Source organism: Pogoniulus pusillus, unplaced genomic scaffold (assembly GCF_015220805.1).
Source record: "Pogoniulus pusillus isolate bPogPus1 unplaced genomic scaffold, bPogPus1.pri scaffold_50_arrow_ctg1, whole genome shotgun sequence".
NCBI classification, from domain to species: Eukaryota; Metazoa; Chordata; class Aves; order Piciformes; family Lybiidae; genus Pogoniulus; species Pogoniulus pusillus.
In genome coordinates, this window is record NW_026974708.1 from 790,281 (window position 1) to 802,150 (window position 11,870).

The 11,870-nt window shown below is 48.4% G+C and overlaps 1 protein-coding gene across 1 annotated transcript; it reads right to left on the reverse strand.

Annotated features, from left to right (window-relative positions):
- Positions 1-10,326: 10,326 nt before the first annotated feature.
- Positions 10,327-11,412, reverse strand: LOC135174197 (olfactory receptor 14A16-like). The gene has a single exon (XM_064141430.1). It carries the CDS (start codon positions 11,410-11,412, stop codon positions 10,480-10,482), a length of 933 nt encoding a protein of 310 aa, XP_063997500.1. The 3' UTR covers positions 10,327-10,479.
- Positions 11,413-11,870: the final 458 nt, after the last annotated feature.

An 11,870-nucleotide genomic window follows, 5' to 3' on the forward strand; every position in this document is an offset into this window, starting at 1 on the left:
ATCCGCTCCAGTATCTATAAGTCCTGTAACAGAAACCTGCTGACCATCCTGTTTCATTATACACTGTTTCAGAGGTCGATCTTTTGATATTGTTTGTGTCCATAGAACCTGGGGTTGGCCCATGGAACCAAAAGCACCTTGTCTGATAACACCTGTGGACGGAGAAACACTGTCTAAGGGGAACAAAATAAGTTGTGCGATCTTACTGCCCGCCGGTACCTCACAGGGCGGTGTAGGTGTCCATGCCATGATCTTGATTTCCAAGGCATCGTTGTTGATAATGCCGGGCAGCACAAAAAGACCCGTTAAAGTAGTCGATGATCTTCCTATTACGAGGGCGAACATCCCCTCTGGCAGTGGTCCCTGAAAAACTGTCTCTAAGAGATGCACAGAAGAGTCAGTTATGACAACTGTGTACTGGGTTGACAAATCCAATCCAGCACTGCTGCTGGTTGCTCGTTCGAGACCGAGTTTATCAGTGGTAGCTGTGTTGTCTGTGGCTGAGGGATTTGTGTCTGAGTGCGGCGCCGTCCCGCGCTCTGCCTCCAGTTTCCCTGCTGTGAGATCAATTGGCCTTGCTTGTGACATTTCGAGCGGCATTGACTAGTGAGGTGTCTGCCCTTATTGCATCTACTGCAGATGGGTGTTTTAAAGCAATTCTTTTTTATGTGGCCTCTTTGTCCACACCCATAGCAAGTCAACTCTTCTTTTGCTGCTTGTATTGGCCACAAAGGCATTTGCCATTGTTTCATATTTATATTCTGAAGTTCTGAAGCGGTTACACGCCTCCATCATCTCCACCAAGGTAGGATTTGGATTTGGTAGAGACTTTAGGAGTCTTTTGCAGTCTACATTGGCATTGTCGACTGCCAACTTAAGCAGCAGAATATTTCTGGCTTCCAAATTATCAATCTGTTTCTCCAGAGCCCCTTGCAGTTTTGAAATAAAGTCCATGTAAGGCTCTTTAGGTCCCTGCATGATTGTAGTGAAGGCCCTCTGCGGTTTATTTACATCTGGAATTTTTAAGAAGGCTCTCTTAGCCTCTTGTGTGGTAGCAATTAAGGCTTCTCTCGGGCAGTCTCTCGCCTGAGCTGTCGGGTCCAAAAACTGCCCCATTCCCAGGAGGTGGTCTGCGGTCATAGCCTGCAGAGCCTGATTGTTGCCGGCAGCAAATTGTTGCAGCACCTTCTCTACCCCCTGCCTCCAGGCAGATTCCCACAGCATGTATTGCGATGAGTTTAAGAGGAGACGAGCCAAAGTTTTTAAATCGAAAGGAGTAAGTACCTGACCTTCACAAACTGATTCTAACAGTCCCGTGAAGTAATGCAAGCTCAAGCCGTTCTCGGCAGCAACTCTCCTCAGTTCTTTTGTGATGGAAAAGTTAAGCGGCCCCCAGACAGGGTCTCCTCTGGCGGGGTATGTTACCGGGGCTACAAAAGGATTATTTCGGCCAAACTTATGGCGTGGAGGACGTGGGGGAATTTGAATAGCAGAAGCTATGTCCACGTCCCCAGCCTCCAGAGCTTGCTTTTTAATCATAGCCCATATCATGCCTGGGTCGTAGTCATCGGGAAACAAGTCTGGCTCTTGCTCAGGATCAAAGGGATCGGGTTCGAAGGGATCCTCACTAGGAGGTGTTGATTGAGCGGCAACAGCTGTATTTATGTGTTTGGTCTCTTTCTTTTTCTCCGGGGGGTTTAGAGCCCCACTCGGACTTTCATTGTTTAAAGGAGGAGCTGACGGTGGTGTCGCCTCCTTTCCTAGAGTCTGATGTTTAACTCCTTCATACACTTTCCGCCATGGGGAAAGCAGCTTTAGAGCATCAGAGTCTCCCCTTGTCCCAAGGTCCCATAGTCGAACCCCCACACGATCCCAAAAGTCATGCTCAAAGATGTTTACCGAGGTAACATCTGAAAATTTATCCCGGACCCAGTTTAGTATCAATTTCAGTTCATGGCCCGATAGGTCCTTATTATGCTTCTTCATTAATTCTTTCATCATTTTATAAATGTCCCTTTCTTCATGGGAACTATGATTACCCATATTAAACGGTTTCTCCGAGCTCACCTGCCAATCCTTGGTGGGGACAAGACGGGTGGCCACCCTTTAAGACTTCTTTCAGTCTTCCTCCTCGGTCCTCGGAGACTTGTGGCCGGCTGCCTTACTTTCGCAGTTGATAGCCTGTCGTCACGTCAGGCTCCCTTCGTAATCACGTCGGGGGTCACCATTTGTCACAACAGAGGGATGGGGAGACTCTTGGATGCCAAGAAAGTGCCATTTATTGTAACAAATCTACTATCTTTTATAGTCAATACAGTTCTACTCCATACAGAAGGCTCTCAGTGATTGGTTCATTAAGCTTCTCGCGTATACTGCTGATTGGCTATTCCAACTCAGCTTCTTGCTAAGATTTCACAATTTCTGCTTAGCTAAGATCTCTTATCAGTACAAGAAACCATACGTTCTGACTCCTTGTCAGTACAACAGACCCTGCAATAAAATTAGGTCAATGTGTCGTAAATTCCTCTTTCTTATCAATTAAGTAGGTGTCATTTTGCGCAGCTCTAGTCCAAGGTTTATGGTGTAACTCCTCCAAGGTTATCAGTTGTTCCTGGCTCACAGCGCACGACCCTACAGAGAACAAGGTCAGAGATTGTCTGCATCCTTTCTCCAGAAGCCAGGAAGATTCAAGCCTCAACGTCTAACAAGACAGAGGCCCCTGAAAGTGTTTGGGCACTGTCTGGACTGTGGCTAGCCCCTGTGAGGGTAATAATAATAATCTGTGAGTAAATGCTTTAATGCCTCTTTGAGATTCTCTACTGCCTTCTGCCATAAAGCAGAAAGAGCTTTAGCCCATTCAGTGGGCAAGTGCCATATTGATGCCAGGTGGCATATTGACCACGGGGATTCTGTCTCTCTGTTTATAGTTTGAATGTTTGCTAGATAATAATAGTTCTGTTTGGTGTTATTCCTAGAATGCCTTCCACAACCCTGTTAACAAACAAATAGTAATATTAAAATGCAGTGGTTGGGGGTGGTGAGAGTGCAGAACACTGAAATTAATAAAATATATATTTTTATAGAATATCATCTCGCACCAATTAATTTCCCCTCTGCAACACATGGGCAAACGTGCAGGCTCTGCACAACAAGGGACACCCCCCCACCCCACCCCCCCTCATCTCAGATCACATCATAAAGTTTGCTGTCATAAAAGTCTTGAAGGCTTTGAAACAATGTCTGATTATGACAGTCTGTTTGCCTCCGCTCCAGATCTGAGGAGGCTGACCCCCTCTTAAACTGGGGAGCGCAAATACTGTGTTCAGTTTTGGTCTCCTCAGTTTAAGGGGGACAGGGATCTGCTGGAGAGAGTCCAGCAGAGGGCTACAAGGATGATTAGGGGACTGGAGGGCATGGCTGATGAGGAGAGGCTGAGGAACTTGGGGCTTTTTAGTCTGGAAAAGAGAAGACCTAGAGGGGATTTGATAAATATTTATAACTATCTGAAGGCTGCCAGGAGAAGGAGGACAGACTCTGCTCACTGCTCCCTGTGATAGGATAAAGAGCAATGGGTGTAAATTGCAGCCAAAGAGGTTCTGCCTCAACACATGGGGGAACTTCTTTACTGTGAGAGTCACTGAGCACTGGAACAGGCTTCCCAGGGAGGTTGTGGAGTCTCCTTCTCTGAAGACTTTCAAGGCCTGTCTGGTTGTCTTCCTCTGTGGTCTGTGTTAGACAGTATTGTCCTGCTCTGGCAGGGGAGGGTGTGGACTCGATGATCTCCTTGGACCACTTCCAACCCCTAACATGCTGTGATCCTGTGATCCTTGTTTCAGTTTGGGGGGTTTTTTTCCTCCTTTTTTTTGGGTTTTCCACCCAGCTTGGCTTGACCTCACACACACACCCTCCAGCTTGAGTCCGTGGAGAAGCCTGGCACTGGGACGCTCCCTCCCCCCTCCCCCAGTGCCAGCTCGGTGGGCCCCACACTCCCCCTCCCTTTTTTTTTCCTTGTGCTTATCTTTCAGCAGATAAGTGTCTTACTCTTAAAGTGGCAGTGTTACATTTTAGTGGCAGTATCTTGTAAATGCAAATCCTGGTAATGTTTTTAGCTTTTGACTGTAACAGATCTTAGAGTTTGAAAGTCACTGGATAAGATGTTAAGTGCTTGTTAATTGTAGTAGAATATTGTCCTTGGAATAAGTTTGGAGTCATTTTAGCAGGGTAATTGTGATAAGGCTTAAGTGATTAAAATAGAGTGTGTTAAGCAACTGGCAGACGAACGTGATCAATGGTTAATATAATGGAATATTATGGCAACAAGTTGTTTGTGAGTGTATAAGGTAATGATTCTCTTTTGTGATGACTAATTTAAGGCTTTTTTCTGGATGCCATCGCATTTTCAAGGAACTCCACCAATGTACCATCTTTTTTTTTCTTTTTCCTTTGGGGCTTATTTTTTCTGTATTCAGAATCAATTCAATGGTTTAACTTTTCCTTTAGTTGATGGATTTCTAGCATTAGTGTAGTTAAGGCTGAGAGTTTAGAACAGGGATGTTAGAGAATACTTTTTCAGTTTTTTTTCCTGTATATCAAAGGTAGCACTATAGGATAAGGATCATGTCACAAAAGGAGAGGCCACAGTTCTGGTTATGATACAATGCAAAGTTAATACGGCAAAGATCATTGAAATCAGTGTTCACATAAACATTGAGGTTTCACTTGCAGCAGGCCAGACTGGACACTGCTTTCTATAGCATGTACATAGCACAAGGTTACTGTCACGGAAGGTAGTTTGGGAGGATTAGGGGAAAATACGCGAAGGCTCAGTTGTATAGTTCAAGTGATTTATTGCTCAAACACGGAGATCCCCCTCCCGAACTAAATTCCCCACGTGAATTCTTTTAGGTTTGAAGTTGTAGAATAACATTTCAGAAAAATAGCAGATAAAGGAGAGTCTGTGATTTCCTTAAAGTTTTTTTTCAGTCTTTAAAGTTATTCAGTCTTTAGGTGAGGAGTTCTTTCTTTGGTTTACTCACGATTCAATGGTTCAGATTAGCAGGATTCGAAGTTTGGGCGGTGACCCTTTGTTCGTCAGGATCGGGCCCAAGCAAGTTTCAAGTCTCTGCGGGCCCCTCGTCGGGCAGGGCTGATCAGGAATGAGAGGTCACCGCGGCAGGAGCGAGGCAGGCAGGCAGGCTAGTGAGCGAGCAGGTAGGAGCAGGTACCAGTAAGCTCAAGCAAGCAAGCTCCCGATCCAGGCTGGCACACCATTTTTATAATGTTCAAAAGAGGTGTAACCTTCCAGTCCAGGCTATTGTACGTTATTCTTACAGATTGGCACAAAGTTATAATCAATCTATACAATTGGAGAACTTTTACCAAAACAATTTCTAAGACCACCCCAAGCTCGGCCCACACCAGGTGTCGAGCGGGCATGAGAACTGCCATTCCCCCTAGCCAAAACAGTGGCCATTGTTTACCTTTTATCTCGACCAGGGAGAGACTTTCTCATGGCACTGAAGGACTGTTTTGGTTTTGCGAGGCTCTTGGCATTAATGTGAGACACTATAACTTTCACAACAGAGAGACCTGCTAAGGGCTTCTGCTACTCTCCATGACAGTCACACTTCAAAAAGATGGCTTGCAATAGGCTACATCAGCTATTGAAAGGTTCCATCACACTCGTGCAGTTGTGTGCTCAGATATTATGCTTAGCTCCTGCTTGTGCTGATTTGACACCATTGCATTAAAAAAAAAAAAGGTGGGGGGGGGCGGGTAGAGAAGAGGTGGGGAGAGAGGGAGAGAAGGAAAGTTCTCCAGATACATCACGCAGAGAAATTCACCCTGGAGAAGGCCAATGGATTTGTTAGCCTAGGGAACGAATGTGCCTGTGTTTGTTTATGTATGCTCACAAGTCTCTGATGGATACCAGCTTGTTATGTCCAGTCTGCCTTTGACAGTGAGCAGAGGTCTTGCTCAGATGTCTGTGCAGAGATTGTGGCAGGAAATTTAAATGCATACTGGGATATGGTTGTTAACCTTACTGACATCAAGCATGCTTATGGTTGTGGCCTATAAGCACAAAGGAACAACGGGAAGTGTGCATGCATGGGATGATAGCTGCATTGTCCTGGCACTGTGCTAGAAGTTTGTTGTGCACAGGCCTTGATCACATTTAATGAATTAGGTATTTCACAGCTTTCAACAATTCTGTGTAATGAACAGGCAACTGCAAAATAGAGCTGCCAGCTGACCTTTGTTATTAGGGCCAGACCCACTCATTGGCAAAGATGGGGAACAGCTGTTTTGTATAGCAATGTCTAAAGTGTTGTGTTATCTTTTGCAAGGGCCCTGCAATGCATGGGTTTAGGAAGGGCAGGTCCTGTCTCACTAACCTGATCTCCTTTTATGATCAGGTTCCTGCCCGGTGAATGTGGGGCAGGCTGTGGATGGAGTCTACCTGGACTTAGGAAAGCCTTTGACACTGTCTGCCACAAGAAGCTCCTAGCCAAGCTGGCAGCTCATGGCTTGGACAGATTCACTCTGTGCTGGATCAAGAACTGGCTGGATGGCAGAGCCCAGAGAGTGGTGGTGAATGGTGCCACATCCAGTTGGCAGCTGTCACTGGTGGTGTTCCCCAAGGATCAGTGCTGGGCCCAGTCCTGTTCAATATCTTTATTGATGACCTGGATGAGGGGATTGAGTCCAGCATCAGTAAGTTTGCAGACGACACCAATCTAGGAGCAGGTGTTGATCTGTTGGAAGGTAGGAGAGCCCTGCAGAGGGACTTGGACAGGCTGGATGGGTGGGCAGAGGCCAATGGGATGGCATTTAACAAGGCCAAGTGCAGGGTTCTGCACTTTGGCCACAACAACCCCAAGCAGAGCTACAGGCTGGGGACTGAGTGGCTGGAGAGCAGCCAAGAGGAAAGGGATCTGGGGGTACTGATAGACAGTACGCTGAAGATGAGCCAGCAGTGCGCCCAGGTGGCCAAGAGAGCCAATGGCATCCTGGCCTGCATCAGGAACATTGTCGCCAGTAGGACAAGGGAGGTTATTCTTGCCCTGTACTCAGCACTGGTCAGGCCACACCTTGAGTGATGTGTCCAGTTCTGGGCCCCTCAATTCAAGAGAGATGTTGAGGTGCTGGAAGGTGTCCAGAGAAGGGCAACAAAAGCTGGTGAGAGGCGTGGAACATAAACCCTATGAGGAGAGGCTGAGGGAGCTGGGGGTGTGCAGCCTGGAGAAGAGGAGGCTCAGAGGTGACCTCATTGCTGTGTACAACTACCTGAAGGGACATTATAGCCAGGTGGGGGTTGGTCTCTTCTCCCAGGCAACCAGCAACAGAACAAGGGGACACAGTCTCAAGTTGTGTCAGGGGAAGTATAGGCTGGATGTTAGGAGGAAGTTCTTGCCAGAGAGAGTGATTGGCATTGGAATGGGCTGCCCAGGGAGGTGGTGGAGGCACCGTCCCTGAAGGTCTTCAAGAAAAGACTGGATGAGGCACTTAGTGCCATGGTCTAGTTGACTGGCTAGGGCTGGGTGCTAGGTTGGACTGGCTGATCTTGGAGGTCTCTTCCAACCTGGTTGATTCTATGATTCTATGAGAAATGCTGCCTTCATTTTAAAACAAAAAGGGGAATTGTGGGAGTCCAATGTGAGAAGGATAATAACAAGCAAATGGAGCACCTTGACCTTGGCTCCCATAGCTGCAGGTTAGCTTATCTGGGCAAGGATAGATAAGTGGCACATTGTTAATGAGGAAAACAAGGCCTGGTGTGTGTAAAAGACAAAGCCATCACCATCACAACTGGGTTGTATTTATACCTTTTGTATTTGCTTTTCCCTTCCCTGTACCTTTGTAACTTTCCTACCTCAGATACCCTTTTTAAGTTATTGTTAAACTTTTCCTTTTAACCTCCAGATCGAGTGAGGTTCATTTATTTGGGTGTGCTTACCTTTTCTCTCTCCACATCTAATTCCTTTCTTTTGGGAAAGAAAGGGGAAGAGGGAAGGGCACTCTATAAAATTGTTATTGGTTCTATCAAATTTATCTGAGTCTCTGGGAATTTAAATTAGAACCGAGACATTGGGTCACACTTGAAGGGTTCCCAAAGAGTTGGTGTCTTTGTCACTGATTCTTTCCCCTGAGGCAAGCCCTCACATATCAGCCACTGAGTGCTTCCCAGTGCCCACAGAGAAGGCTGCCATGGGTGTCCTGGGCTGTGTCAAGGACTTCTTGTTAAGCAAACAAGATCCTGGTTGGCTAAAATGTCAGCATCCATGGGACCGAATTCTCCTGCTGCTGCTCCTGGGATGCAGTCAGGGGTCTCCTTGAGCACTCAGGACAGGGGAACTGCAGCCCTGCAGCCCTGCCAACTGTCCTGGGCAGGCCATGACCAGACATGGGGAGCAGCTCAGTCTAGTTGCAGGGATGTAAACCTGTGCTGAGAGTTCTGTTGATTGGAGAGACCAGGATGGGCTCAGCAGCATTCTTAGGTGTCACACAGCCCTCCCTGTGATGTCACACACAGCCTACTCTATGACATCATGCATCCCACTCTATGGCACACAGCCCTCTCCATCACATCACAGAGCTCTCTCCATGACATCACACCATCCTCTCCATGATCTCACACAACCTGCTCCATGGCCTCAAGCTAAGATGTCACACAAGCTGTCTATGACCTCATGCAGCCCACTCCGTATCACAGACCCTGCTCTATGTTGTCACAAAACTCTATGTATGACAGGCCAGAGAGACAGGAGAGCATCCAGAGGCACCTGGCCAAGCTGCAGAGCTGCATCCAGGGGAATCTTATGAGATTCAAAAGGAGCAAGTGCAGGGTCATGCAGCTGGGCCACAACAATCCTCCCTGTCAATACAGCCTCGGGCTAGAGGCAATAGAAAGCAGGCCTGAGGAAAAGGACTTGAGGGTGCTGAGGGACAAGAAGCTGAGGGACATGAGCAGGCAGTGTGAGTCTGCAGCACAGAAGGCCAACAGCAGCCTGGGCTGCACCAAAGGGTGCATTGGCAGCAGATCTGCAACTTTGCTCTGGTGAGTCCTCACCTGGAGTGCTGCATCTGGGTCTGGGGCCCTCAACACAGCAAGGACATAGACCTGATGGAGAGGGTCTAGAGGGGGCCACAAAAGTGATCAAGGGGTTGGAGCAGCTGTTCTACAAGGACAGGCTGAGGGAGCTGAGGTTGTTCAGCCTGGAGAAGAGTAGGCCCTGGGGAGACCAAATAGCAACATTCCAGGACCTGAAGGGGGCTACATGAAGGCTGGAGAGAGACTGTGCAAAGGCCTGCAGGGACAGGCCGAGGGCAATGCCTGAAAACTGGAGCAGAGTAGACTGAGTTTGGATGTTAGGAACAGGCTCTGTAGTATGAGGGTGGTGCAAGACTGGCACAGGCTGCCCAGGGAGGTGGTTGGGGACCCATTCCTGGAGATATTCAGGCTGAGGCTGGAAAGGGCTGTGGGCAACCTGATCTAGTGGAGGATGCACTGTGTGCAGTTCTGGAGCCCCCAGAACAAGGACATGGAACTGTTGGAGCCAGTCCAGAGGAGACCACCAAGATGGTTCACTTCACTTCATCTGCTTACATCTCATCTGCACAGTGCAAACAGGCACTGCTGACCTGCTGCCTTTTGCCCCCATGGAGGGACAAAGAACCTCTCCATGCCATGGGGAGTCGGTGCTGGAAGTGGTGGTTGTGAGGAGCTCGTCCAGAATGATTGCCCTGGGACAGCTTCCCCAGGGTGTGCAGTGGACACAGGCACAAACCAGAGCCTTCTCTGCTGGCTTTTCAGGTCTCCTGCAGGAGGCCTGGCTGTGTGGGGACACTGCCCTGCACACTCACACACTGTAGCTGTTCTCTGCTCTTTTCATCTGTGGCACAATTTATTTGGCATACTCTTGAGAGAAACTTTGGAAGAAGGCCTAAGCCCTCAGGTACTGCCCCAGGCAGATCACCTGCCTCTGTGGAACTGCTCTTGTGCAGGCCAGGTCCACGGGAACATGACCTGCCCCTGCCTGTGATCACAGACTGCCACACTGCAAAACTGTGACCAAGCCTCCGAGTCTTAGACCCAGACAAGGGATCAGGAGAGTGTGGAGGTGGAAAGAAAAGAGTCTATGAAGACCAACAGTTGGTTCTCTCTGGCAGCACTGGTGCTGCTCTGCACCACTTTCTCCTTCTGGACCTCTAGACAGCAGAAGTGTCCCTGAACCTCCACAGAGCCCTGCAGGAAGGTCTCAGGGAAAACTGTTACTGAAAGTCCTTTTATTTTATTTAAACAGAAGCAGAGCACAGAAACTCTTACACAAACTCTTGGCCAGAAAACAAAGCAAAGAGAGGATTGGGAAGGGCATCACAGTATTGTAAAGTGGAAATCCACCACCACCACCAAAAGAATGCAGAAGGCAGAGTGCACTGAGAGACATCAGAGCTGCTCTGCAGGAGAAGAGAAACAATTTATTGCTTCTGAAAGCATCCAGTGAGCAGCTTGCTCAGGGCAGCCTTCAGCTCCTGGTTCCTCAGGCTGTAGATGAGAGGGTTCACTGCTGGAGGCACCACTGAGTACAGAACTGCAAGCACCAGATCCAGCGACTTGGAGGAGATGGAAGGGGGCTTCAGGTAGGCAAAGATGACAGTGCTGATAAACAAGGAGACCACAGCCAGGTGAGGGAGGCAGGTGGCAAAGGCTTTGTGACGTCCCTGCTCAGAGGGCATCCTCAGTACTGCCCTGAAGATCTGCACATAGGACACCACAATGAACACGAAGCAGCCAAAGAATAAACAGGCACTGACCACAATGAGCCAAACCTCCCTGAGGTAGGTTCTGGAGCAGGAGAGCTTGAGGAGCTGGGGGATCTCACAGAAGAACTGGTGCACAGCATTGCCCTGGCAGAGGGGCAGGGAAAATGTATTGGCTGTGTGCAGCAGAGCATAGAGACCTGCAGAGGCCCAGGCAGCTGCTGCCAGGTGGGCACAAGCTCTGCTTCCCAGGAGGGTGCCATAGTGCAGAGGTCTGCAGATGGCAACGTAGCGGTCATAGGCCATGATGGTGAGGAGAAAATACTCTGCTGAAAGCAAAAAGAGAACAAGAAACACCTGAGCAATGCATGCTGCATAGGAGATGTCCCTGGTGTTCCTGAGGGAATTGACTGTAGATTTGGGCACAGTGGTGGAGATGGCTCCAAGGTCTAGGAGAGAAAGGTTCATGAGGAAGAAGTACATGGGGGTGTGCAGGTGGTGGTGCCAGGCTATGGTGGTGATGATGAGGCTGTTGCCCAGGAGGGCAGCCAGGTAGATGACCAGGAAGAGGCAGAAGTGCAGGAGCTGCAGCTGCCACGTGTCTGCAAATGGCAGGAGGAGGAAGTGGGTGATGGAGCTGCTGTTGGACATTTTTTCTCTCTGGGCACAGAAACCTGTCCAATGAGGAAAGGACAATGATAAGTTAGAGGACACTTCTCTCAGGCTCATCACTACCTACCTACTTGAGATGCATGAGGAATGAATCAGTTCATTCCCATCACTACCAACCAGTGACAGAGTTCATCTGTGGTGGTTTGGCCCTGTAGTAGTTTTAGGCTGACTGGAAGATTCCAGGAAGAGAATTTGGAACTTTCCCCAATGTTCAGTGCAGAGTGTAAATAAACCAGAGCAGTAGATGGAACAGTCATGACGGTAACTCTGTGTCACTCATTGGTTTGCCAGGAGGACAAAACAGCAATGTATAAACAAATTTGCTCTCTTGGCTCTTGGGCTCTGGCTCTGTCACTGTTCCTTTGCCTCTCCGACTCATCCACACTGTGTGCCAACCTTTTGCTAGTAACAGTTGAGGCCTCACTGGTTTCCTATCT

Bases quoted from the DNA above. Each gene is read 5' to 3' on its own strand.
- LOC135174197 (XM_064141430.1), bottom strand. From the start codon at position 11,412: ATGTCCAACAGCAGCTCCATCACCCACTTCCTCCTCCTGCCATTTGCA.